The sequence below is a fragment of the Cydia splendana genome, chromosome 24 (genome assembly GCF_910591565.1).
Source record: "Cydia splendana chromosome 24, ilCydSple1.2, whole genome shotgun sequence".
Taxonomy (NCBI): Eukaryota; Metazoa; Arthropoda; class Insecta; order Lepidoptera; family Tortricidae; genus Cydia; species Cydia splendana.
Window position 1 is genome coordinate 7,614,093 of NC_085983.1, and position 25,732 is coordinate 7,639,824.

Below are 25,732 nucleotides of genomic sequence, written 5' to 3' on the forward strand. Positions count from 1 at the left end.
TCCCTAAAGAGAGTGCAAAGGGGTGGAATTGAAAGAGTTAATGCATTGCCTAATAATTGAAGTAAGCAATACGCGAATTGAATGATTAAATTGCTATTAGCATTATCCTGGCGCTATACCTACTTTAGCTGCTATCACTAAATCCACGGAGACGAAGTCGCGGGCATAAGCTTGTACACAATAATACATTACGATACAATGCGAAAAGTAGGATATTAGCAACGAGTGGCGATAAATTAAAACACGACCGAGGGGAGAAATCGACACGAGTTGCGAATTACCTTCTCGCACATGTATAGGAGGTATAACGTTTAAAGGGGCCCACTGATTAATAGTCCGCCGGACGGTATCGGCCTGTCAGTTAGAACAAAATTTTGACAGTTCCGAACAACTGACAGGCTGATACCGTCCGGCGGACTGTTAATCAGTGGGCCCCTTTACAGTAGGTACATATGGCCCTTTCAATTTTCGACATACGCACGTATAAAGTGTCATTCTATATATGGAACTTGCTAACTATGTAATCAAACCGCCATATTGAAATTGGCTCTGAATGATGAATTTACTAGAGTTAGGCCAAGAAAAGTCTGCAGCGATTTTGATAGGCCACGCAGTGCAAGTGTTATTTGTACGTCATAATTTCATAGGAGTTTATAAGTAATAACACTTGCACTGCGTGGGCTATCAAAATCTCTGCAGAATTTTCTTGGTCTAACTCTAGTGACTTTTGTTTACATATTAGTTAGCAAGTTCCATAGAATGACACTTCAGTGCTAGTTACCGCACTATAGGGCGGTAAATAGCACCATATGTACTGTAATGTACTATTTTGACACCATACTCCCTCTGGAGCATTCCACGGGCTGTCCCGTACAAACGCGTTTGATTTCCTGTGTTGCGACTTTTTTTTGGGCATTCAAAGCAGGCGATTACTTTTCTGTGCATATTTTTGACCATTTGTCGTAGAAAAGGAAACTCTTATGCCCGCAAATCATCAAAAAATTCGCGTTTGTACGGGACAAACGGTAGACAATTTCATGGAATGCTCCCCCTACTGAACTCGACAACGTGTACACACAAATGATTGTTTGCAAACGTGTGTATGTCTGTCCGTAGTCCGTTAGTAAGCACCGACCATCCCGGAACCACGTACGCAGCATACGCGATCGCGTCCTTGGCGCGCGGCGCATCTCAACTCGCACGCGCATTTTGATGACTTTACTAATTCTATTAAATTTAAATACTTATAAATATCCTTTTCTTTGGTTACTCTATTGATAGCAGTAGTTTTTGAGTTTATCGTGAACATACATACATACAGACGCGGCGGGAGACTTTTTTTTTAATTTAATTTATTTAGAACACAAACAGTCATAATAACATATGTTGTACACAATGTACAGAAACTGAGAGGTGATACAAACAGACCTGGAGGTTCTGGAGGACTTTGTTTTATAAGATGTATAGACCTAAATGAATAGAACCAATTTGCGTGGTCCAAAACGCTCCAAGCCGTTTTTCGGGTTCCGTACCCAAAGGGTAAAAACGGGACCCTATTACTAAGACTCCGCTTCTGTCTGTCACCAGACTGTAACTCGAGAACCGTGATTGCTAGACAGTTAAAATTTTCACAGATGATGTTTTTCTGTTGCCGATATAGCTACAAATACTAAAAACAAAATAAAATAAATATTTAAATGGGGCTCCCATACAAGAAACGTGATTTTTTTGTCGTTTTTTGCCGACTCGCACTTGGCCTGTTTTTAAATGTAAATTTTTACTGTTTACACATTTTAGTCACGCATGTTTAGGATGAATGGTGGGAACCATTTTAAATTGTTCTGATTAGTACGTGAACTTATTTAAACATACTGTACACACGAGCTGTGACATTCAAATTTGAACCCTAACTTGTTCTACATTAGGTCTGAATTTAAAGCTCTTGTATTTATATTTCTTTTTATCTTTAATGGAATTTGGCGTTTAAATTTGATCTTTAATTCACAATGCATTAGGTCTTAATTCTTTTAGTTTTTCAATTTTGGATGTTTAAAGCTAAAACAGCAAACGTGTTTTATGTTAATTATGTTGTTTTAGATCCATATTCTAAGAAGCATACTCTTTTTTTCTGTTATCGACGAGATTATCTAGATAATGTTTTTTTTCTGAACAACATGATGTTTTTGCGTATCCTGCTATAATATTATAAATACAAAATTTTATTTCACTATCACTATACCTTATAAAACAAAGTCCCCCGCCGCGTCTGTCTGTGTGTATGTATGTTCGCTATAAACTCAAAAACTACTGAACGGATTTTCATGCGGTTTTCACCTATCAATAGAGTGATTCTTGAGGAAGGTTTATGTGTATAATTTGTAAAGGTTTTGTGTAACCCGTGCGAAGCCGGGGCCGGTCGCTAGTATTTAGATGTTTGGTTGTTTGTTCATCAAACGCATAAACGGCATTAAGTATCCCGATGAAATTTGGTAAAGTAAGGACGCTAAGCGCGAAGAATTTCGTACATTGACCCGGCCTGTTCCTGTCTATATCGCACGCGCATAAATATATTGCTGTACCGCTCGAACAGTGCCATTGACCGCCGGAATCATGGGCGGGACAGCATAGTTGGATTATAACCTGGACTACGGCATAGGATAATTTTCATCTCAGAATACTCTGTTTTGTTTGAGCAGTGGAGAGACACTCCTGACTTCAGGCAAACTCGGCTCCGTTCGGCTCAGCATTGCTCCGAGCAATTATTAGGATTGGCACAACTTCCCTGTTGCTGCTGTCCCTTTGCGTGCACGACCACAGATAAGATAATTACTTGAATTTTGACAACCCTATACAGTCGAAAGGGATAGTGCTATAAGTTAGAAAGGGCTATCATGATTCGACCCTGAATCACTGTCAAACTTCGGTTTTGCAGGAAGTGTCCTTTCTGTACGGTATTAGTACTACTTATTCTGTGGTTTGAGCAAGTTTCTTATCTGTGAAAATGTTATTGCATTAGTACTAGTAGGTATTGTATTACATCGATATCGATTTAATAATTAGATTCAAATGTTCAAACATGTCTGAAAAACAAAGCAATTTGATTTGACCTCTATTCTAATATCGGTCGAGATGACGTTTTATTCTAAATGAAGTGTCAATTGCACACAATTTAGATAAATTTCGCATGTTACTTGATATCGAATGATATGGCAGTTGGGGCAGACTCTATAGTTCGTTTTTTTTAGCATTATTATTTAAATAAGGTAAACAATCTTGATGTGTCTTTTAATTGAAAAACACATTTTAAAAATAATTTACGGCAAATATGTAATTATGAATCTAATACAATCATTTATATTCTTCTGCTTTCATAAGTAATAGTTACTGATTTTAAAAAAGCGTTTTTCAATAAAAAGACATGTCAAGATCGCTTACCTTCTTTCAAGTTCTTTCTAATGCTAAAAAAACGAACTATAGTTGGTCTCTTCTCTGAATTAAAAAAAACATAGTAATATGTGACATGCGTGTTCACTTTATCTTTTAATTAGTTTGTTTTAGAATAAGAATAATTTCATTTATTCATGGCAAACTAAAACTACATTTCATGTTGTTGTTTAAAAATTATAAATGAACTATAGCTAAACATTCGTGTAAAATGAGTGCTTAAGATATTTCGGAGACGACATCTCATATGTACTACATTCAATGTACTGAATTCCTTGTGCTAAGCGTCCTTTTTTAGCAGTCACATAAACTACTATTATTTATACACCTACTATTATGTATGTGACTCGATCAAACTCCAATCTGTAAGTCCACCGTTTTTAGGGTTCCGTACCCAAAGGGTAAAACGGGACCCTATTACTAAGACTCCACCGTCCGTCCGTCCGTCCGTCCGTCCGTCTGTCACCAGGCTGTATCTCGTGATCTGTCATACAGCTGAAATTTTCACAGATGATGTATTTCTGTTGCCGCTATTCCAACAAATACTAAAAACAGAATAAAATAAAGATTTAAGTGGGGCTCCCATACAAGAAACGTGTTTTTGACCGAAGTTAAGCAACGTCGGGCGGGGTCAGTACTTGGATGGGTGACCGTTTTTATAGATAATGGTACGGAACCCTTCGTGTACGAGTCCGACTCGCACTTGCCCGGTTTTTAAATTGAACAAATGGACCTCTAGAAAACATTGAAATCCGTACGCAATCGTGTCGTAACGGAGCAAATAGCAAATTAATTTAGAATATAAAGGCTTTATGTATATTTAATGAGAGCACGTTTTTGTACAATGTGTAAATATGGTGGGTCAAGGCGCTTGTTGACACATGGTCAAAAGCGGTGGCTTAATGTACTGTAATGCAATGTATTATTATTTATCTCAACAGAGACACAATGTTGGCGAAAACTGTCTATAGTTTTCCCTAAACTAGACAGTTGGACCCGGGTATGTCCTTAAACTACGTCCAAAAGAGAGGCCCGGGCACTGTGAATGTCATCTCGCTTTGTGTGGTAAAGCACAGAACAGCGGATCGGATGTCATTCCAGATCTAGATGCGAGCCCAACTGGGGAAGTACCTGCAGAAAACCGCAGCTAAATAACATCGAATTGTAGATGTAGGTGTCAAGACCGCTAAGCTTAAGTGGGACTGGGCTGGACATGTATGCCGCATGCACCCTGAAAGGTGGGCCAAAATGGTTACCGAGTGGGACCCACGGAACACCACCGAGGGCGCAGGCCGGGGTTCAGGCAGACCGAAAAGGAGATGGCGGGACGACTTGGACGCATTTTATCCGGATTGGCGGGAAAGTACAAACGATAGGGTTGAGTGGAGGAAAGGAGGGAGGACTTTGCCCAGCAGTGGGACACTAAACTAGGCTAAAAAAACCGGATAAGTGCGAGTCGGACTCGCCCACCGAGGGTTCCGTACTTTTTAGTATTTGTTGTTATAGCGGCAACAGAAATACATCATCTGTGAAAATTTCAACTGCCTAGCCATCACGGTTCATGAGATATAGCCTGATGACAGTTGGACGGACGGACGGACGGACAGCGAAGTCTTAGTAATAGGGTTCCGTTTTTACCCTTTGGGTACGGAACCCTAAAAAAACACTAGACCCTACTCATAGTGTTGTGTTCATAAGGTTGCCAGAGCTCAACGAGGGTGCGGATTGTTAGGGTCGGGAACGCGTATGTAACACCTCTGGAGTTGCAGGCGTCTATAGGCTACGGAGACTGCTTACCTTCAGGCGAGCCGTATGCTTGTTTACCATCGACTTAGTATTAACTAACTAAACTAAATTATAGTTTCAGTTCCACTGAAACACTGAATCTTTATGCACATAGTAGACTGGCTGGAGAAAAAAGCTCTGGAAACTTAGCAAACGACTACTCCTAATAACAGGGGTGTTTACTAGAGATGCCACGAATATTCGGCAACTATTCGGTATTCGGCCTATTCGGCCACTTTGCCGAATATTCGGTATTCGGCCGAATGTTGCCTACTATTATCTAATTTCTAATATATCTATTGCACCTACCTAAAAAGAAAAATTACACAAAAAATAACCAAGAACTACGTATATTTAATATTTAAAATGTTTTCTTGGAAAGTAATTAAATACGAAGACACATTTTTGAGCATTTATTAATTACAAAATATTTTATTTATAACATGGATCTGATTTGATTGACTCTAACTACAACTACTACTACTTAATTCTGTTCAACATAAAAATATATCTTAGCAAACGTTGTGCTTAGTTGGCGAACAGTTTTCATAATAATAAAGAATTGTGACTCAAAATATTCGCATGTTTTTCGGTCGAGCGAGGGTCCGAATATTCGGTATTCGGCATTCGGCCAAATTCACTATTCGGGGCATCTCTAGTATTTACCTCTACCTACGGGGTCAAAGGTGTCTTGGCCAGCAAGTCGCTGCCTCAATATTACAGGGTTCTATGTTACATTTTCAAGATAGTTGAAATTCGACTTAATGTCACTATGACAACGTTCAAATTTCAGTTCGATAAAAGTGAAACATAGAACCCTGTAATATTGGGGCAGCTAAGTGGTGCCCCGCTCCGTCAACACGCATTGTCGAATGTGTGACGACGGTCATCATTTTATTAATCTATGTTCAAATGTACCATTAATGTGATGTTAAATAAAAAATGTCTGTGTCTATTTTATACAATTTTCTTCAGCTATATTTTTTTACAATGTAGCTTAGTTCTCGTACGGGTGTTTATAGTTAGATTTGCAAATTTAATCGCTTCTGTAGTTGTTTAACTGATAATTAGTAATATATTGGCGTCTCAATAAACAACATAAAATAGATTGACAAAAAGTTTTATATCAGTAAAGATTCTGACATCTCTCAATATTCCTATGACCCCAGAAAAAAAATAGAATATTTATGCGTAATTTTTGACGCGGTAACGTCTTATAAATCGATGAACACCGGTAGCATGCACGAAAAAGTGTCACGTTGTGGACAGATCTACATGGTAACGTTGTGGACGGATCTCCATAGTAACGTTACGTAATGTAATGATAATGTTTTCTTATGACGTTATCACGCAAAATTATCGTCCGTAAACCGACTTTACAGGCAACCATTTTATTTTATTTCGGATACCTTATGAATTTCATACAAAACCTCTGAAGACTGAAAATAGTCAAAAGTACATTTAGAACCTAGAACTTCCTACTACCACTATTATGCTATTTATGTACAGTCAAGGTATTCAATATTGACACGGACAAAGTTACAAAAATATGTATACACGACTTTATTTCCCAAACGTTAAGGTAGTGTGTAAGGACCAAGGTAGTATGTGTGTGTGTGTGTGTGTGTGTGTGTGTGTGTGTGTGTGTGTGTGTGTGTGTGTGTGTGTGTGTGTGTGTGTGTGTGTGTGTGTGTGTTTGTGTGTGTACAATAACCACTTTTTGTGGACAATCTTTACATAATTATGTGTTGAATCAATGTAAACATTCATCTTTAAAACACTAAAAAAATACTTGATAGATTAAAGGATAATTTTCGTAATCACCCGACGTTCGGAAGTGATTCGGAATTACCTGTATACACCGTAATGAAAACAAATTAAACCAGTTCTGCAGAACCAGGTTTCGAGTTCTGCCAAGGTCAAATCCGATTATATATAGAGCGTCGAGCGATACAAATTGGTAATACCCAATTATAGATTTTCATTATCATTGAGCTTTTAATGTTTATTTACGATATGCGGCAAAAGTCAAATGCTATTCAATATTTCCATTAAATTGTATATTTTAAAAGCACATGTGAAAATTAAAACAAAATATTACTTTGCTAATCCGCGAAAAGATAACGTGCTAGTCAATCAGTGCTAACCCGTTATACTTACTTAAGTAATATTTTGTTTTAATTAATATGGATTTCCGCAAAGTAACGCCTGATTCTATTCACCACATGTGAAAAGTTACACAGCGTAATAAATTAAATAATTCTGGATGAGATTGGTCAGGACCGGGATAAGTGGCGTACCTACTCGAAGAGAGGCCGACCCCACATAAGGTGTTTTCGGCTACTTTTAAAACCCCCTCCCCCTTAGCGTAGACTTTTTTTAGCATTAGAAAAAAGGTAAACAATCTTGACGTGTCTTTTTATTGAAAAACACTTTTGAAAAATAAGTCACGGCAAATATGTAACAATTATGAATCATATACGATTATTTACGTTCTTTTGCTTTCAATAGTTATTACCTACTGATTTTTAAAAAGCGTTTTTCAATTAAAAGACTCGTCAAGATCGCGTAGTCTTTTTCTAATGCTAAAAAAACGAAATATAGGTAATACAAGAATCAAATTAAAAACTTAATCAAAAGGGCACAAAGACAAACCAAAGCTGTCAAAGTGACGTCCGGTCACGTAACGAACGTAAACGCAACTGACGTAAGAAATACGGCGTTACAAAACTTTGGTAACGTAGTTTTTTTGCGTTGGCGTTTTTTACGGTGATCGGTGATGAGAGATCGGATGATTTTATATACTCTGATATTAGAGTTATTATCGGAACTTAAATTTTCGATAATCTTACACCAACAATTCTTGTTTATTTATTTATATATATATTTCGGGGATCTCGGCTCTAACGATATCGATGAAATTTGCTATATGGGGGTTTTCGGGGGGGCGAAAAATCGATCTAGCTAGGTTGTTATCTCTGGGAAAACGCGCATTTTTGAGTTTTTATATGTTTTCCGAGCAAAGCTCTCTCCCAGATATTACTTATAAACTTTAAATGAATGAAGCTGGTCTTTATACTGGTAAGTGTCAGTTGATCTGATCGTGAGTTAAGGATGTTTTCTACGTATTTCAATATACAGTAGAGTCCGGTTAGTACGACTTCGCATATAACAACCAACCGCTTATAGCGACGTAAGTATAGGCACTTGTTTGGTTTTAGTACAAGCTACTATGAAAGCACAACCGTTTATTACGACTCCGCTTATAACGACCGATCGCTTTTAACGACGGAAATTGACTCAAAATCCGTCCGTCAAGTCCGGTTACAACGACGAGCGACGTAGTTTTTACAAATAAATTGTTGGTAAGAAGCTTACTCCGTCCCGCGCACCCAACTCCCCTCCCCCTTTTGCCTATACGGAGCAGGATGAAATAGTCATGTGACTTATCGTAATCTTGGAAACTAAATAAAACAATTCCCAGTATTCAAATGAGCTTAAACTTCACGCACACATAATTATGTAAGTTTGGTGACAATGAAATATTTTGGTACCTTCCAGCTGATCTGATGATGGACACAGAAGGTGGCCATAGGAACTATGTGATAAAACAACGTCAGTTTGACTAGTTCCCCAAGAATTACGACTTCTTATTCTACGGGATTCGAGTAATTTGCGGATGACGAGTGAATACGCGTACCTTGAAAAGTGGCTTCTTCTAAACACACAAGTCTCTCCATTTAAGACAAGGTGTCGTAATACTAACGTAAATAAATATTTTAAAAGAAATGTTTTTTTTCTTTGATTGTCGCATAAATATTAATAAATACAAAATTATTTAATTACTTTGATTAAAAAGTATATTAAAATTGGCAGTTCGTTTTGTACGACGTCCGGTTAGTACGACGTAATATCAGCGGTCCCTTGAGCGTCGTTATAACCGGACTCTACTGTATTACTTAATGTGGTACTGAGTAATTTGTGGTTGTCCCTTAATATGTATTTATTTAAAGAAATACGCAATTTTAAAAAGATAAATCTGCATTTTGTAGATTTCTTTCATGTAATTTAATAAATAATAATAGTATTGTTATTTGCTCGAAAACATCTTAAGTTCTTGGAAGTGTCTATTTAATTTATTGGACCTTTTATTTATTTCCCCATATCAGGTAGAGATTTATTTATATAGCTTTCATAAATCATATTGCATTTATTACCACTAAAGTTATAGATTATTTAACACACTTTAATACGTACTAACTGTTTTTGCATCGGTAGCAAAATGAATATAATTATCTTCTTATGAACAAATGAATGAAATTAAATTAAAGACTTTAACGAAATATTGTTTATGTAATTTATATGCATTTTTCATAAAAAGACGGACCTAATGTCTCAACAAATACATCCAATCAGATTTTGAAGAAATAACCAATTATTAAAAATGAATTAAACACTCACATTAAAGTAAAAAAAAAAACCACAAATCACAAACACACACTAACACCAAAACACAAACTGCAATTCGAAAGTGCAACGTTTAAAATTCAAGTCGCGTTCGAAGTTTAAATCGGTCGAATTTCAAATTTGGAACGCGCGCGCCGGCGGCTGCGATCGGACTGGCTGTGCGCAGGTGCTGTGCCGCGGATCTATGGTGGATGGCTTTATGTAGTGTGAGTAATGCTTATCTGTTTCCGTTCGTTTATGATGTTAAGACATAGACTTTTGATAAGATTTTGGCATTTCTTAAGGTTGATATTTGCTTGTTAATTGTAACTTAGATATTTATTGCTAAATACTTAAATAATCGAATGAAAAGTATGTATAATTTTAATTATGCAACCAATGTAAATTACTGGGAAATGATAGCATTAAGTCTTGTAGCCTAGATTTTCTATCTAGGTTATAATGAGAATATCATCTAAAGTCAGATTATATTAAAGCTATAAAGCACTTTGTTTTAAATAAATATAAATTACTATACACAATTACTCATGTGTATATATGTACATACAAGTTCTCCATACACTTCTCCCGATATTTATTAGGTCTATTTATAAAATCTTCAATACAAAAGAATTCCTGAAAAACATTGATTTAAAATAACTACACTTACGGCAAAAATTACCAACCTGTAACATCATAGTTTTGTATATTTTTTTCTTATACAGAATTTTAAGGAGTTTTAAAAATCCGATTAAATCGTTTATTTTTTTCATCTAGTCCGTCAAAGTGTTAAACATCAATTTTTGTAAAAAAAACACATTTAAATTCTTTTAACTTAGACCATAACCGGACTACGATAAAAGCTCTGACTAACCGACAACTAGTTTAGTGTAGATAAGTGAAAACCTATTTTCCTTTGTCATAGTACCACCCACTGTTAACTGTCCATCAATGGACCTTATTAAAAAGGCATAAGGTCCACCGATGGTCAAAGAGTTTTACAGTTTGTACCTATGACAAGTTTTCCGCGGACGGCACTCTTTGATTGTCACTGTTTTATTGCCGTTTTCCTTTGCCAAATGATATACAGTGTGGAAAGATAAGTCGGGCCCTGGAGGGAAACTTCCTTAAATCCTTAAGCGGGCTCATTTTACTTAAATTCCTTTATTTTTAAAAAGAAACAAAACTGCATTTAAAGATTTATCTTTTTTTCTTCAATTTTACTTGTCTAAAAAAATCTTGAGTACTAAATATTAGATTTTATGGATATTTTATACGACAGACGAGTGTAAGACCTAATGTTTCTTAGAGAAATGTTATCATTAACATTAACTGTATCGACTAGTAGAATAAAATTGCGAGTGTTTATTTTTTGGAATTTTTAGTCGGTTTGAGTCCCGGGCGAGGCAAGCGAGTTTTAGAAAATCTTTGAATGCAGTTTTGTTTCTTTTTAAAAATAAAGGAATGTCTCCTTTAAGTAAAATGAGCCAGCGTAAGGATTTAAGGTAGTTTCCCTCCAGGGCCCGACTTATCTTTCCACACTGTATACGTTAGTAACTGATTTGGCATGACTGTTGGTTGGTTGTAGCATATATTATTTGCTATTTCGTGGTAACTGTTGGTTATTCATATCTGATTAACCTGACCGAAGTGATAGACAACACAGTCTAAAGTTCTAAACCATAGTCGTATACAGTTTCGCAAAGTAGTTAGTAGTTAAAGTTGACGAAATATAAAGTTAGCCGATCTTGTTCAGACTTGTTCGAGAGATCGGCTCACTTTATACTTCGTCAATCTTACGCATGTTCTGTTGGTAATTAAAATTGCTATGTATTACTTCATCCCTTAGAATAAGAATTCTCAAAAAATCTATGTTTTGTTGATAATTAAAATCAGGTGTAGGGGAATTGAATTTTATAGCCACATTTATTTTAAGGTATCAATTTATTAATGTTTTCATATAAAGTATACATTTTAAGGTTTCCAAAAAGGAGTTTAACAAGGATAAAATTTAACCCTCATTTTAACTTCGCTATTCTTAATTTTTCGATAGGTTATCCTATTGGAAGTCTAGCTTAAATAAGAATATCTGGGAGACCGAGCTTTGCTCGGAAAACATATAAAAACACAAAAATGCGTGTTTTCCCAGAGATAAGACCTAGCTAGATCAATTTTTCGCCCCCGAAAACCCCCATATACCAAATTTAATCGAAATCGTTAGAGCTGTTTCCGAGATCCCCGAAATATATAAATAAACAAGAATTGCTCGTTTAAAGGTATTAGATAGATATGTTTTTTCTAATATATTTTAAATTAATGCTTTCGAATTACGTACCTGTCGTTTAATAATCATTTCCACATACAATTGTGTTATAGAGTAACCACATCTTGGTTCGATTTAAGATAAATGTCAAAACATCCCATCAGCACGTTCATTGTGTAAATAATTAAATATCTACTTTTATCAATATCTTATCAAACATGATCGCGGTGATTTCTCGTAATTTTCTAATGAATATATCTCTAAGTGGGGATAACATGTACAATTTTTTGTCTTATTAGAACATCAATGTCATTCATGTCAAAATAAGCTACCGAATTTTTTCCATGAGGAAATTTCACAATTTTGTTAACTTCCCGACGGCATATGAGTAGTCTTTTTATTTATATAGGTAACAATGACAAGGGAGTATTTATTTAGAGGACATTTACGTGATTTTACTAACAAACGAGAACTTTTCGTAAAGACTCAAAATTACTCACGTTATTCAAAAAACTATTATTTATTTATTGCACAAAATATATGCAATAATGTACAAATGGCGGACTCGATGCCAAATGGCATTCTCTACCAGTCAACCACAGGGCCAAAAAGAGATACATACAATTGTAAAAGCAAATTACATTATTATTATTTTTGTCTATGTTTATGTTTTTCTTTTCTTTTTGTTTTGTTTGTTTTCTTAATTATTTCTTCTGTGTATCTTTTGCAATGTTTTAATATGTATCTTTTTGTGTTATCTGTCGTGGCATCACCGAATGGGCCCTACGGAAGACCAGCGCTGGCTTTATAGCTAGAATTATGCTGAGTTGGGTCCATTTCGTGATGCACACTTATTGTTCTCTTCTTTTCTTGCTGTTGTTGTCTGTACATGTTTTGTGATCGTCACGAATAAAAAAACTTTTATTTTTTTTATCTTTTTTAGGGTTCCGTACCCAAAGGGTAAAACGGGACCCTATTACTAAGACTTCGCTGTCCGTCCGTCCGTCCGTCCGTCCGTCCGTCCGTCCGTCCGTCCGTCCGTCCGTCCGTCTGTCACCAGGCTGTATCTCACGAACCGTGATAGCTAGACAGTTGAAATTTTCACAGATGATGTATTTCTGTTGCCGCTATAACAACAAATACTAAAAACAGAATAAAATAAAGATTTAAATGGGGCTCCCATACAACAAACGTGATTTTTGACCAAAGTTAAGCAACGTCGGGAGTGGTCAGTATTTGGATGGGTGACCGTTTTTTTTTTGCTTTTTTTTTGTTGTTTTTTTTTTTGCATTATGGTACGGAACCCTTCGTGCGCGAGTCCGACTCGCACTTGCCCGGTTTTTTTTATCAAATCTACCTACAAACCTCTTACCTGTTGGTCCCCTCTCGCATAACAGCGCCTACAACCGCCTCGCGTACTACAAACAGTCTATTGACATTCATCTCGCTGACACCTGTTTATTATACTATTATAGCTGTGATATAATACGTTTTATTATAATATAATATATTATACCACGCTGGCTGAAGGAATGTTATGTGTTTGGCTTTGGATCTAGTCTATTCATGGCAGGGATATATAGAGGTGAGCTTTTATATTGTCTCCTAGCACCCATAGTACAAGCTTTGCTTAGTTTGGGGCTAGGTTGATCTGTGTAAGATGTCCCCTAATATTTATTTATTTATTTATTTATTTATTTTATAAGATGTGTGAATCATATAATATATTCTTATTAATAATCAGACATCGAAAATTTAATAATAGGTAGTTCCTAGGGTCACTGCGCTAGTTTCCGCCCAGCTTTAGTTTTCGTCAAGTTGACGGAGTAGCAATTAATATATTTTATTTTTAATTCGCTACTTGCGAAATATCATTTCTATGTAGATAGATTTATTGTTTAGACATTAAGGATTGCAATAAGTCCAAATTTGTGCCGCTTTTAATTAAATTGTTACGTAATTATTTGTAGCAAATCTGTCAAGTGGACGGAAACTAGAGCTGGACGGAAACTACCGCAATGATCCTTTATCGATAAAATCAATTATCGATGCTTTCTCTCATATATTATATATTTCATGATCATGGCAATTTTAATCTGATGGAGAAGTGTCATTTTAAAATGTCCCATTTTTTGGTGGCGTATTCGCGTGACTAAACCCGGCTAAGTGCGAGTCGGACTCGCGCACTAAGAGTTTTGTAGTTGTACCATTACGCAAAAAACGGCATAAAAATCACGTTTGTTGTATGGGAGCCCCACTTAAATATTTATTTTATTCTGTTTTTAATATTTGTTGTTATAGCGGCAACAGAAATACATCATCTGTGAAAATTTCAACTGTCTAGCTATCACGGTTCATGAGATACAGCCTGGTGACAGACAGACGGACAGTGGAGTCTTAGTAATAGGGTCCCCTTTTTACCCTTTTAGTACGGAACCCTAAAAATATTTTTGAGTAGGTCAGGGGTCGTCAACCCGCGGCTCGCGATATCTACTGGCAATTCTAAAAATGCCGACCCCTGAAGCAGGTTAAAAAGATCCTTATGTAAGTATGTCGTGATGGTAATACTCTATAAGGCCACCGTACATGTTCGACAGGGTCGACTCTGACTCGTGCGGAAAGTGGAACATTACCGGACGCCCGTGACCTGTAATGTTTATTTATTTACTTTATTCTTATTGTATAACTTTCGTTATAGCTTGAGCTAATATTAAACTTTTCCGTTGCTATTATTACCTAATGTGTAGGTAATCACTATATTGTGCCTATATTTGTAGGGTTCCCTCGATTTTTTGGGTTTTAGAGGAACCATGGAACTAAATATTTTGAGTCTTTATCACGGATGAGTTTTGGTCATTTTTAGGGTTCTATACCCAAAGGGTAAAAACGGGACCCTATTTACTAAGATTCCGCTGTCCTTCTGTCCGTACGTCTTTCTGTCTGTCACCAGGCTGTATCTCATTAACCGTGATATCTAGGCAGTTGAAAATTTTCACAGATGATGTATTTCTGTTGCCGCTATAAAAACAAATACTAAAAACAGAATATAATAGATATTTAAGTGGGGCTCCCATACAACAAACGTGATTTTTTTGCCGTTTTTTGCGTAATGGTACGAAACCCTTCGTGCGCGAGTCCGACTCGCACTTGGCCGGTTTTTATGTATTCATCTAAATGAATTATATTATATTATCTATCTATTATATACCTTGTATTATTAGGTACCTACCTATTGTCGGCTAATTCTGTCAACACAAGTCTTATTGAGCTTACTGTGGGACTGGGTTGATATGTTTACACATATTACACATACACATATAGCGGGTTAGCAAATTATACACCTAACCTTCCTCAAGAATTACTCTATCGATAGGTGAAAACCGCATGAAAATCCGTTCAGTACTTTTTGTGTTTATCGCGAACATACATACACACAGACAGACGCGGCGGGGGACTTTGTTTTATAAAGTGTAGTGATCTATCTATTATGTTAATTATGTATGTACTGTATGCCTAATTGCCTATTGTCGTCTAGTTCCGTCAATACGAGTGTTATTGAGCTTACTGTGGGACCGGTTTGAAATTTGTATTGATTGTGTTTAATTATAATATTACTTATATTTACCAGTCGCTTTTCGGTGAACGATAACATCGTGAGGAAACCGGACTAATCCCAATAAGGCCTATTTTCCCCTCTAGGTTGGAAGGTTTCGTTAAAACTAGTGCCTACGCCAATTATTGTGATTAGTTGTCAAGCGGACCCCAGGCTCCCATGAGCTGTGGGAAAATGCCGGGATAACGCTAGGAAGAAGATGTGTTTATAATACTATATTATTTTTAATATTTAATGTGCTCAGAAGTAGTATGTCATCATAGATCTTATGCCACATGCGTGGCTCAGGCGCAAGGTCAATGCCCTGAGCTTTCTCGCCATGCTGTCTGTCTGTCAGACTGTCGGCTTTTTTGCTGGATGCTGTGACGTCATGGGGCCTCTTCGATACATACAGATATATCGGAGCGGCTCAGGTGCGCAAAAATATCTAAACACGCACTCTAACGCCTTCACAATAGAGGCGTGTGTAATACGCACATTACTTAATTAGGGTTCCGTACCCAAAGGGTAAAAAAGGGACCCTATAAAACTCCACTGTCCGTCTGTCTGTCACCAGGCTGTATCTCATGAACCGTGATAGCTAGACAGTTGAAATTTTCACAGATGATGTATTTCTGTTGCCGCTATAACAACGAATACTAAAAACAGAATAAAATAAATATTTAAGTGGGGCTCCCATACAACAAACGTGATTTTTTTGCCGTTTGTTGCGTAATGGTACGAAACCCTTCGTGCGCGAGTCCGACTCGCACTTGGCCGGTTTTTATGTATTCATCTAAATGAATTATATTATATTATCTATCTATTATATACCTTGTATTATTAGGTACCTATTGTCGTCTAATTCTGTCAATACAAGTCTTATTGAGCTTACTGTGGGACTGGGTTGATATATACGGAACCCTTCGTGCGCGAGTCCGACTCGCACTTGACCGGTTTTTTTGGCTATTCAGTGTTTGCAATATTTTCAAAAGGGCTCACGAGGTCCACAGCTCAGAGCCACTATAGGTAAGGTTTTTCTGATATACCCTGTACCTATAGGTATTTTCTTTTTTCTTATCTCCATATATTGACCAAATGATGGAAAGTTCTACACATAGTTAACTTATCGAACGCCAATAATGAGTAAAGGCGGGGCTCTGAATCAGTGCTTACCAAAGTAACACGGTTGCGTAGATAACGCTTTGTCATTTCCTATTGCCACATAAGTTTTCGGAGTAGATAATACGATAAGTCAGGCTTTTACTTTTATCACTTAGGGACACTTGCACCATCCCGCTAACCCGGGGTTAACCGGTTAAACCCAATGTCATATTGTACTGGTAACCATGGTAACTCCGGGTTTAACCGGTTAACCCTGGGGTTGTGAATGGTGCAAGTGATCCTTAAAAGGGTAAGGGTCGGTAGTGACCCTGCCTACGAAGCAGGAGGTCCCGGGTTCGAATCCTGGTAAGGGCATTTATTTGTGTGTTCATCACAAATATTTGTTCCTGAGTTATGGATGTTTTCTATGTATTATAAGTATATTTTGTATATTTGTGTATATTATATATATCGTCGTATAGTACCCACAACACAAGCCTTATTGAGCTTAATGTGGGACTAGGTGGATCTGTGTAAAATTGTGCTATAATATTTATTTATTTATTTAAACGAACGACTGCACTAAACCTTAAATACTTAAGGGGATGTCCTTTAAATACTTGAGGGTTTAGGGCTTAGAGTATTTAATAACCGGACTCGCCTTTAAGACGAAACAGGACCTGAGTTTTAAATATTTTAGGTAAATATACCCGTCTCGCTAACGGAAGCGGCACCTAAAAGTAGTGCGATAAGGACAAGGCGAAAAATCCTGCGTAAAAATCTCAAAAATCGAGGTTTCGTAGTCCTCTGTTTCCTCCTCCAAAACTTAACCAATCGTAACCAAATTTGGAAATCTAAATGATTATGAAATTATCTGTGTCGGACCGTTTTGCTTTTTTGGCTGATTGATATCAGTTTTGAATGCCACGTCTCTCATTGCGGCATAGTCAATTAGGCCATTTTGGCCATTTTTGAAGGGCTCTAGCGCCTTAAAAAACAAAAATATCAAAAAAAGCAAAACGGTCCGACACAGATATTGACAATATTAATCTGTGTTGAAAAAATCATTGCTCTAGCTTCAAAAACCACGGAGGAAAACGAGGAGTACGTTTGTATGGAGAAATGACCACTCCCGTTGGCTCTTAAGAGCTTACCCCTCTGCCGAAAACCTTGCACAATTGTGCAAACTTTTGAATGGACTGACGTTTTCTGCCTGGCGTGCCCCTTCCCCGCAAAAATCGACATACTGTTTCGTACAGAAAATGACAGCCATGGCGTCTCCTACTAAATATATACTCGCTTAAACATAAATGATCCGCATTTTACTTGTATTCTTGGGTACATAACATAATATAACATATTCATTTATATATGTATGTATGCATGTTTGTTTATACCTATTTAGGTTTATATTGCTATTATTTTTATATGTGTAAGTGTATAATTAGAATATTGTTTAGAACCTGATTTGTGTTTCATAATTCTTCTCGTTGACAACTGCAATCCTGCACTAAGTACAAGTTTTGTGTTTGACCCAATGGTTGACTGGTAGAGAATGCCTTAAGGCATTAAGTCCGCCATTTGTACATTTTCTTATCGTGCAATAAAGTTTAAATAAATAAAAATAAATAAATACTCGAAAGGTTGAGGGGCATCCCCCTGCGCGGATAAATCGTAGGTACAAAGATTTTATCAGCGCTATGGCGCAGTTACTAAATATTTTCCGGTTATTATAGGTATTTTGTTTATAATATAGATTTTAGGTACAAAGATTTTAATGGCGCAATTGCTAAATATTTTTCGGTTAGTATATTTAGCCTATACAGGGTGATTTCGGGGTCGTGATCCAGAACCACTTTTTCTGACTCTGTAAATGATCCACATTATCATACGGTAGTATTTGATTAAAAGATAATTACTTGAATTATTCTTATTTTTCAAGTAAAATTAATGTTATACTAAGTAATTATGGTCACCCTATGACTTTTGACATACGCTGTATGGAAAGCGACAAGACGTCACATTGAGTAGGGTCACCAAATTGTATGCTAAAATGTTTTTTCCTACTTGTCATCTGGAAAATAATCATCATTATTGGTGATAAACAATAATTAACAACATCATTAGGCTCATCTTTGGATTCTGTATGATGATGATGGCTCTCTTGCTCCACGACCCCGAAATCACCCTGTATACGTCCCACTGCTGGGCACAGGCCTCCTCTCAAGCACAAGAGGGTTTGGGCTATAGTCCCCACGCTAGCTCAATGCGGATTGAGGACTTCACATACACCTTTGAATTTCTTCGCAGATGTATGCAGGTTTCCTCACGGTGTTTTCCTTCACCGAAAAGCTAGTGGTAAATATCAAATGATATTTCGTACATAAGTTCCGTAAAACACATTGGTACGAGCCAGGATTTGAACCCGCGACCTTCGGATTGAAAGTCGGGCGTCATATCCACTCGGTCACCACCGCTCTCTAGTCTCCGCGCTAGTATATTTTGTTTTTATTGTGATTTCCAACTGTCTATATGTACAAAAAGGTGTTTACATATGTCAGTGTACCGGGGCGTGAGTGGCCCTACCATTTGTCCTGCAATACCACATATGGTGTGTGTGCCTATTGCCAACACGGTGCTTAACCGATTTGCGTTGCGAAAGGTAACGTTTACGCTAATGACCATAATGAGCTATGACCGCACCTACGTAAGTGTCTGTTAACCCCTTTATAGTTGACATTTATATTAGGTTCCAAATGTTGAATGTTCAAAGATAGTAAGACGTAAACAGTTTAACAGTGGCGTAGTGTGAACTCTTCTTCTTCTTTCCCTGTTCCCTTTATTTGGGGCCTCCTCAGTCTTCTGCGCCAAGCTACACTGTTTTGGGTTGTCTCTTCTGACATCTGGGATCGTTTGAGGTCTTTTTCTACGTTTGACCACCAGGTCACCGGGCGGCGGCCTGGGCCCCTCTTAAGTTCCGGAATTTTTAAAGCGACCTTGACGACATGATCATCACTACGTCTGCTCACGTGGCCGTACCACCTAAGACGATTTTCAGTGAGTTTTTCGGTGATCGGCGCGACTTTAAAGCTCCCCGTTTATACTCGTTCCGAACTTTATCTATTCGGAGGTAAATCTTAAAACTTAAATACGCGATTAAGTCCCGTTGTGCAGTTTGATAATGTTTAATAATCGTGAAAGTTTAAATCAGTGTTTATCTATTCGGGTCACACCCCCCGGCCATCTCAACATTTTCATCTCGGCTACATGGCACGTCTGCTCGTGTGACTTTTTGACTGCCCAGCACTCGCAGCAGTGGCGTAGCGTGAACTAATCTAACTAATCTAGCCGTGGGCGAAGTCGTATCTGCGAGGCCCTTTTGTTACACTGTGCCCGAAGGGGCCTCGCGCGAGGCCGCCCTTGGCGCGCGATGCCGTGGGCTACGGCCCACTTCGCCCACGCCTAGCTACGCCACTGCAGTTTAATACCGGCTGTACACACTCGTCGAGAAACCCTGAGAGAGGCCAAGAACGAGTCTGTACAGTACATGCTCCTCCCTTCTCGTCTCGCCATTCTCTGTTTGGGTCGGAGCGGTGCCGAGACTCGGCGAGCGGCTCTCGACGAGTGTGTACAGGGCATAAGAAAAGTCGTGCCCCAAGGTTTAAACCTCATCTATGTATGTTTTGTGGTATGTAGATTATAGGGGGCAAAATTAAATTACAGATAATAATTTAAGGTTAAACAAACTTACCTGAAGTGAAGTTTGACCATAATTATACGAGACGTTACATCCGAAAAGATTTATTGTCACTCTGTAGTTCACTCTCAATGTATCAGGCATTGCACATTAGTTTAAAGCTAGAAAATAGAATAAAAAGTACTAAAATGACTACCTTCCCCCACTCCTGCCTCACCGTCACCCGGTTCTTGCGCCCGAGTTCGTGTCATTGTTTTAGAGATACTTAAGTGCCATTTTGCGACAGTTTTGGGTATCATTTTTTGAGCCTCGGAGAAAAAAATTGCAGGGCAGGGCGGGTGATAAATCTTTTCGGATGTAACGTCTCGTATAATTATGGTCAAACTTCACTTCAGGTAAGTTTGTTTAACCTTAAATTATACTACGACGTTACATCCTCAAGATTTATTGTCACTCTGTAGATGTTTAGCGCCGAGCAAAAACTGGCACTTAAGGGAAAGTAGCAAGACCGAATAAAATAAATGTATATGTGTAATCAAATTTGTATTTTCGAATTTAGCATTAATTCGTTAAATTACATACAGTGCCTATTATAGTAAACTAATACTAGGTATTTACTAATCAACGACTTGTACTACAGTATCATTGTCCCCATTACATACAGCCTCTGCAAAAATGTTGCTATCTTCTTCAATTACCGGCCTATTATAAAACTTTGCGAATACCAGAGAATTCTTTGACCAGCCAGCTGACTTTTTGATAAGGTCTACAGATACCCCTTTTCGACTGGCTGCTGATGTAGACGCATGACGACAACTGTAGGCTGAAAAAACTGAAGTATCTATTCCGCTTGCTGCCAATACAGACTTTATCCAACGGCTAATGGTTGAAGGGCTCGCGTTGTGGACTGGACTTTTTGTTGTTAAAATCAACTTGTCTGTTTTGGTTAAATGTCTAAATTGAGTGGTCTTTTCCATATATGCAATTAGGCATTTAGCGGGACATACCTCGACCTTATGAGGAAAAAATGGAATAATTAGCCGGGGCATAGATCTACCCGGAGCTGAAGTTTTAATTAGGTCATTAATTACAATTTCAATATTCTTTTCATTTACCTTGATATTGGATAAGCTAATAAGGGCTAGCGTCTGCATACGTTGTCCTGTAGACAACGCAAGAAGAGCTACCAACTTTTTTGTAATTCTTTCTAAAGGCAAGTCCTCATTAGGATGCCAATTACAGACTTGGTCTAAAACTAGATTAGGGTCCCAGGTTGACTGATATTTTGGAAACGCAGGTTTTGTTTTAAAAACACCTTTTATGAACCTAGCGACCCTTTCATCATTACTGAACTTTTTGCCCAATATCAAGGAAAGTGCAGAACGAACTGTATTTAAAGTGGAGTAACTTGCACCGGCGTTATATTCAGCCGTAAAAAACGCAAGAATATCAGGAATATTGGTGGAGTAGATACTTATGTTATTTTTTGAACAAAACGTCCACCACTTTTTGTATCCACTATTATACTGATTTAAAGAGTTTTTTGATAAAGATGATATTAAAATATCAATTGTGTCTAGATTTAGATTTTGTCTTCTAAATGCTTCCCGGATAATAGTGACGCCACCAGGGAAAGGCGACTCCAGAGAGGGTGTCTCTTCCTGAAAGGAGAAAGAAGCAACTCAGGCTCGGGATTGAAATATATCGGTTTATGTTTGGAGAGCTTCATGAAAATTGGGTACCAGGGTTGACTGGGCCAGTCCGGAACGACCATTACACCTGTAGCTTTTTCATTTATGATTTTCCTCAGACTTTTGAGAATAAGCGAGAAAGGCGGAAAAGCATAAAAGAAAAAGTTAGCCCAGTTTTGCGTAAATGCGTCAATATCAAATGCCTCAGGGTCGCGTTTCCATGAAATGTACTTGAGGCATTTATTATTTAATCTGGACGCAAACAGGTCAATTTCAGGAAATCCAAAGTAACGTGTAATTTTTTGAAATGCTAAGGGAGATAAACTCCATTCGGTATCAATATTGCGATGACGAGATTCTTCGTCTGCCTCAACGTTGTCTTTGGATTTAATGTATGACGCATATATGTATAACTGGCGGGACTCGCACCACTGCCATATCTTACGAGTAATATTATTTAGATGAATATACTGTACTCCGCCAAATTTGTTTATGTATGATATGGCAGTGGTATTGTCAATGCGTAGTAATATTTCTACGTTGTTAAGATTCCGAGCAAAACATTTTAATCCATTAAAAGCTGCAAGCAGCTCGAGAAAATTTATGTGTCTTTTAGCCTCCTGTGGGCTCCAAAAACCTCCGGTTCTTTCACCGTTACAATATGCTCCCCAGCCTGTCAAGGATGCGTCTGAGAAAATTTCTAAAATAAATTTGCCTTCTCGGATTTGGTTATATGCAGTTAAAATTTTATTTTTCCACCATATAAAGTCAGGATTAAGGTGAGCCCCAATACTAATAAGGCTATCATAGTTGTCTCCCGATTTTTGTAAAGCAAGAAATTTTTCACGCTCTAAGGGTTTGGTGTAAACCCACCCATAAGCAATCGCTGGACAGGCTGAGCATAATTGACCTAAAAGCTTGGCGAAATCACGTATAGTGATTGATTTTTTATTGTGGATATATTTGAGGCAGTCTACAGTTTTTTGTCTTTTCTTATTTGGTAAGCCTAGACGCATATTAACAGAGTCTAACTCAAAACCGAGATAAGTCTGAACTTGACTAGGTATTAATTTACTCTTAGTCTGGTTTATTACAAAACCTAGATTTTTTAGTATATTAACGGTTTCCGTAGCGCAAGTTAGGCATTCATCATAAGTACCGCCTAAACATATAATATCATCTAGGTAAATAGCTAGTACGTAGCCTTTGCTTCTTAGAACCGCCGTCACTGGTTTGAGTAACTTGGTAAATATATATGGCGCCAAGGAGAGGCCGAAAGGTAAACACTGAAATTCAAAGGTATTTCCCTGAAATTTGAACCTCAGAAACTTTTTGCTCTTAGTATTAATTGGGATCAAAAAATATGCGTCTTTTAGGTCTATGGTGGACATAAAACAGTTTTTTGTCATAAGCTTTGTCACCGTTCGCACATCTTCCATTTTAAAATGTTGATGTGCAATGTGTTTATTTAGGTTTTTAAGATTAAGTATGAAACGATTAGAGCCATCTGGTTTTGGAGTAAGAAAGATACTAGATAAAAACTGTCCAGGTATATCTTTACACTCTATCAACGCGCCTAAGTCCTTTAATTTATTAATCTCGCAATTGATTTGCTCAATTTCTAGAAAGCTAAAATTGTTATTTGCTGGAAACACATTTTGCATGACTGGGCTATTGAAAGGTATGACTAGTCCTTTCACATAGCTCAAAACTACCTGATCGTCAGTAATATTACACCATTCATTATAGAAATATTTCAGTCTACCCGCATGGGGTACATTTACCTCTATTAGGCTTTTGGGGTCTTGTTGGGCGGCTTGCGCGTCGATTGGGCTTGACGATCGGGAACTGGCAGACGGTACCGGTATTGCTGGTGAGGGTAGCGCGGTCTCGGCCCACCCTGTCTGGGTGCTCGTTGAAAATGTTGAAATTGGTATTGGTAGTATGTTCGGGGTGGGCCCCTCCAGTTTCCCTGGTTGGGATATTTCCTAGACGTAGACGCGATAGCGTTGACCTCTTTACGCTTCACTTGCAGCCCTGATGTTTCCGCTGTTTTTGTGGCTTTTATTTTTTCCCCTAGGTTTTCACCAAACAGGTAGGTATCCCTTTTTACGTCCGATATAATGTTGACAAACTTTTTGTCAAGAGTTGTGGTTATGAGTTTTCTTCTCCTAGTGGTCTGATCGTGATGAAGGTCTAGGAAAATCTGGCTAGCTTCAGAAAGTTTCTTTAGTATTTCGACTTTATCTAAGTTTTCTTTGATTACCGCTGAAGCTAGATTTGTGAGCTCAGAAATGCCTAGGCCCAGTTGGTTTTGCTCTTTTTCTAATAATTTGTCACGATATCTGACTGATTCGTTAAGCACCGATATAATCTCAGGATTTAAAATAGGAGCTTTGGCCAAACGAAAGTTATCCGGTATCAGGTGCTTTTCAGGCAGTTTTTGCTTTGCATCTTTCTCTAGGCCATCAACGAGTACCCGGCCCCAACGTTTAGAGATTTCATCAGGTATTTTTGGCCCATATATTTCTTCTTTTCCCTTCGGGTCCCCGAGGGCCTCTAATATATCAGACGGCAATGTTTGTGATGTATCGGTCTCGGTGGTGATACCGGCATCAGCCGATACCGTTTCATTGACGTTACTGGGTACGCCGGCATTAAGAGCTGGGTCCGCTATCGGTGTAGGTTGCATGATCACCGATTTAGGCGTTGTATCAGGAATCGAGTGTTCCGAATCAGACCACGGTATTAGGGGCACTTCGTCTTCATTACCTGGATTGTGAGGGTAATCGTACGGTTCTGGGTAGTACCCATCATAATTATTGTATTCTGTAAAGACGATAAAAAACAATTTTTAAGTCTCTGAACATAGGCTCGCTATGCCGCTGGACTAGTGTTTTTAAGTCACTGGGTATAGGCTCGCTATATCGCTGGACTGAAACTTTTGAGTCACTGGGCATAGGCATGCTATGACGCGGGACTGCTAGTTGGCATATCTAGGCTTAAAATGGCTCGAGTAACCTTTTAATACTTTTAACAAGTTTATGTTATGACATTAAACTATTTATTATCTAATGTCCATGTTATACGATGAAAATCTTTCGTTTACAGAACCATTACTACCTAAAATGTAATTTTTAATAAAGTAAACAACGAACATTGATAATCCGGTAACAGTACAAAGGACATAAAAAAAAAGAATCTTTGTTTATATAGATTCGTTCGAGTTTGAATCGAAGCATTAAGTTTTTCTCCGATTTAAGAGGGTAGATTCAATTTATTACGCATTCCACAGTATTTTGTCGTAGTGACAATTAATGCATGATAGTTTGAATTCATTAGGTACTTACTATTGTTCTATTTAAACAAAAAAGACACTAACCTTCGTCTGTTGCAGAGTCTGATGATGAACAACGGTTGAGTCGATCTTCTAATCGCCTAATCTTTTCTTTTAAATGACGATTTTTATCCTTACGTTTACGTTTTCCCATTATAACTGCTTTGTGCGATCCAAAGAAAAGGATACGATATTTCGGAATGACTAAGTTACGTAACACGATGTTGCAATGCCCGCACAAAGAAAGAGAATGACACGAACTCGGGCGCAAGAACCGGGTGACGGTGAGGCAGGAGTGGGGGAAGGTAGTCATTTTAGTACTTTTTATTCTATTTTCTAGCTTTAAACTAATGTGCAATGCCTGATACATTGA

General features: G+C 37.7%; 3 protein-coding genes across 6 annotated transcripts in view; 1 reads left to right on the forward strand and 2 right to left on the reverse strand.

Annotated features, from left to right (window-relative positions):
• Positions 1–9,869, reverse strand: part of LOC134802321 (uncharacterized) — a 57,411-nt gene extending 47,542 nt beyond the window's left edge. Inside the window, exon 1 of the mRNA XM_063774921.1 lies at positions 9,691–9,869. The gene's annotated coding sequence lies outside the window, so the exon portion shown is untranslated. The remainder of the gene's footprint in view (positions 1–9,690) is intronic.
• The window catches only part of LOC134802307 (uncharacterized), a 153,451-nt gene that overhangs the window by 53,389 nt on the left and 74,330 nt on the right, over positions 1–25,732 (forward strand). The window lies entirely within an intron of this gene.
• Positions 21,913–25,513, reverse strand: LOC134802111 (uncharacterized). Its single transcript, XM_063774704.1, has 3 exons — positions 25,405–25,513; positions 23,807–24,851; positions 21,913–21,992 (listed from the first exon to the last, which is right to left on the reverse strand). Exons 1-2 carry the CDS (start codon positions 25,511–25,513, stop codon positions 23,812–23,814), a joined length of 1,149 nt encoding a protein of 382 aa, XP_063630774.1. The 3' UTR covers positions 21,913–21,992; positions 23,807–23,811.

What these genes read in the sequence shown, in the direction of transcription:
- LOC134802111 (XM_063774704.1), bottom strand. Translation starts at nt 25,513, where the DNA reads ATGGGAAAACGTAAACGTAAGGATAAAAATCGTCATTTAAAAGAAAAG. An exon ending in AGACTCTGCAACAGACGAAG is followed by an intron (nt 24,852 to 25,404) that starts GTTAGTGTCTTT and finishes TCGTCTTTACAG; the next exon opens with AATACAATAATTATGATGGG.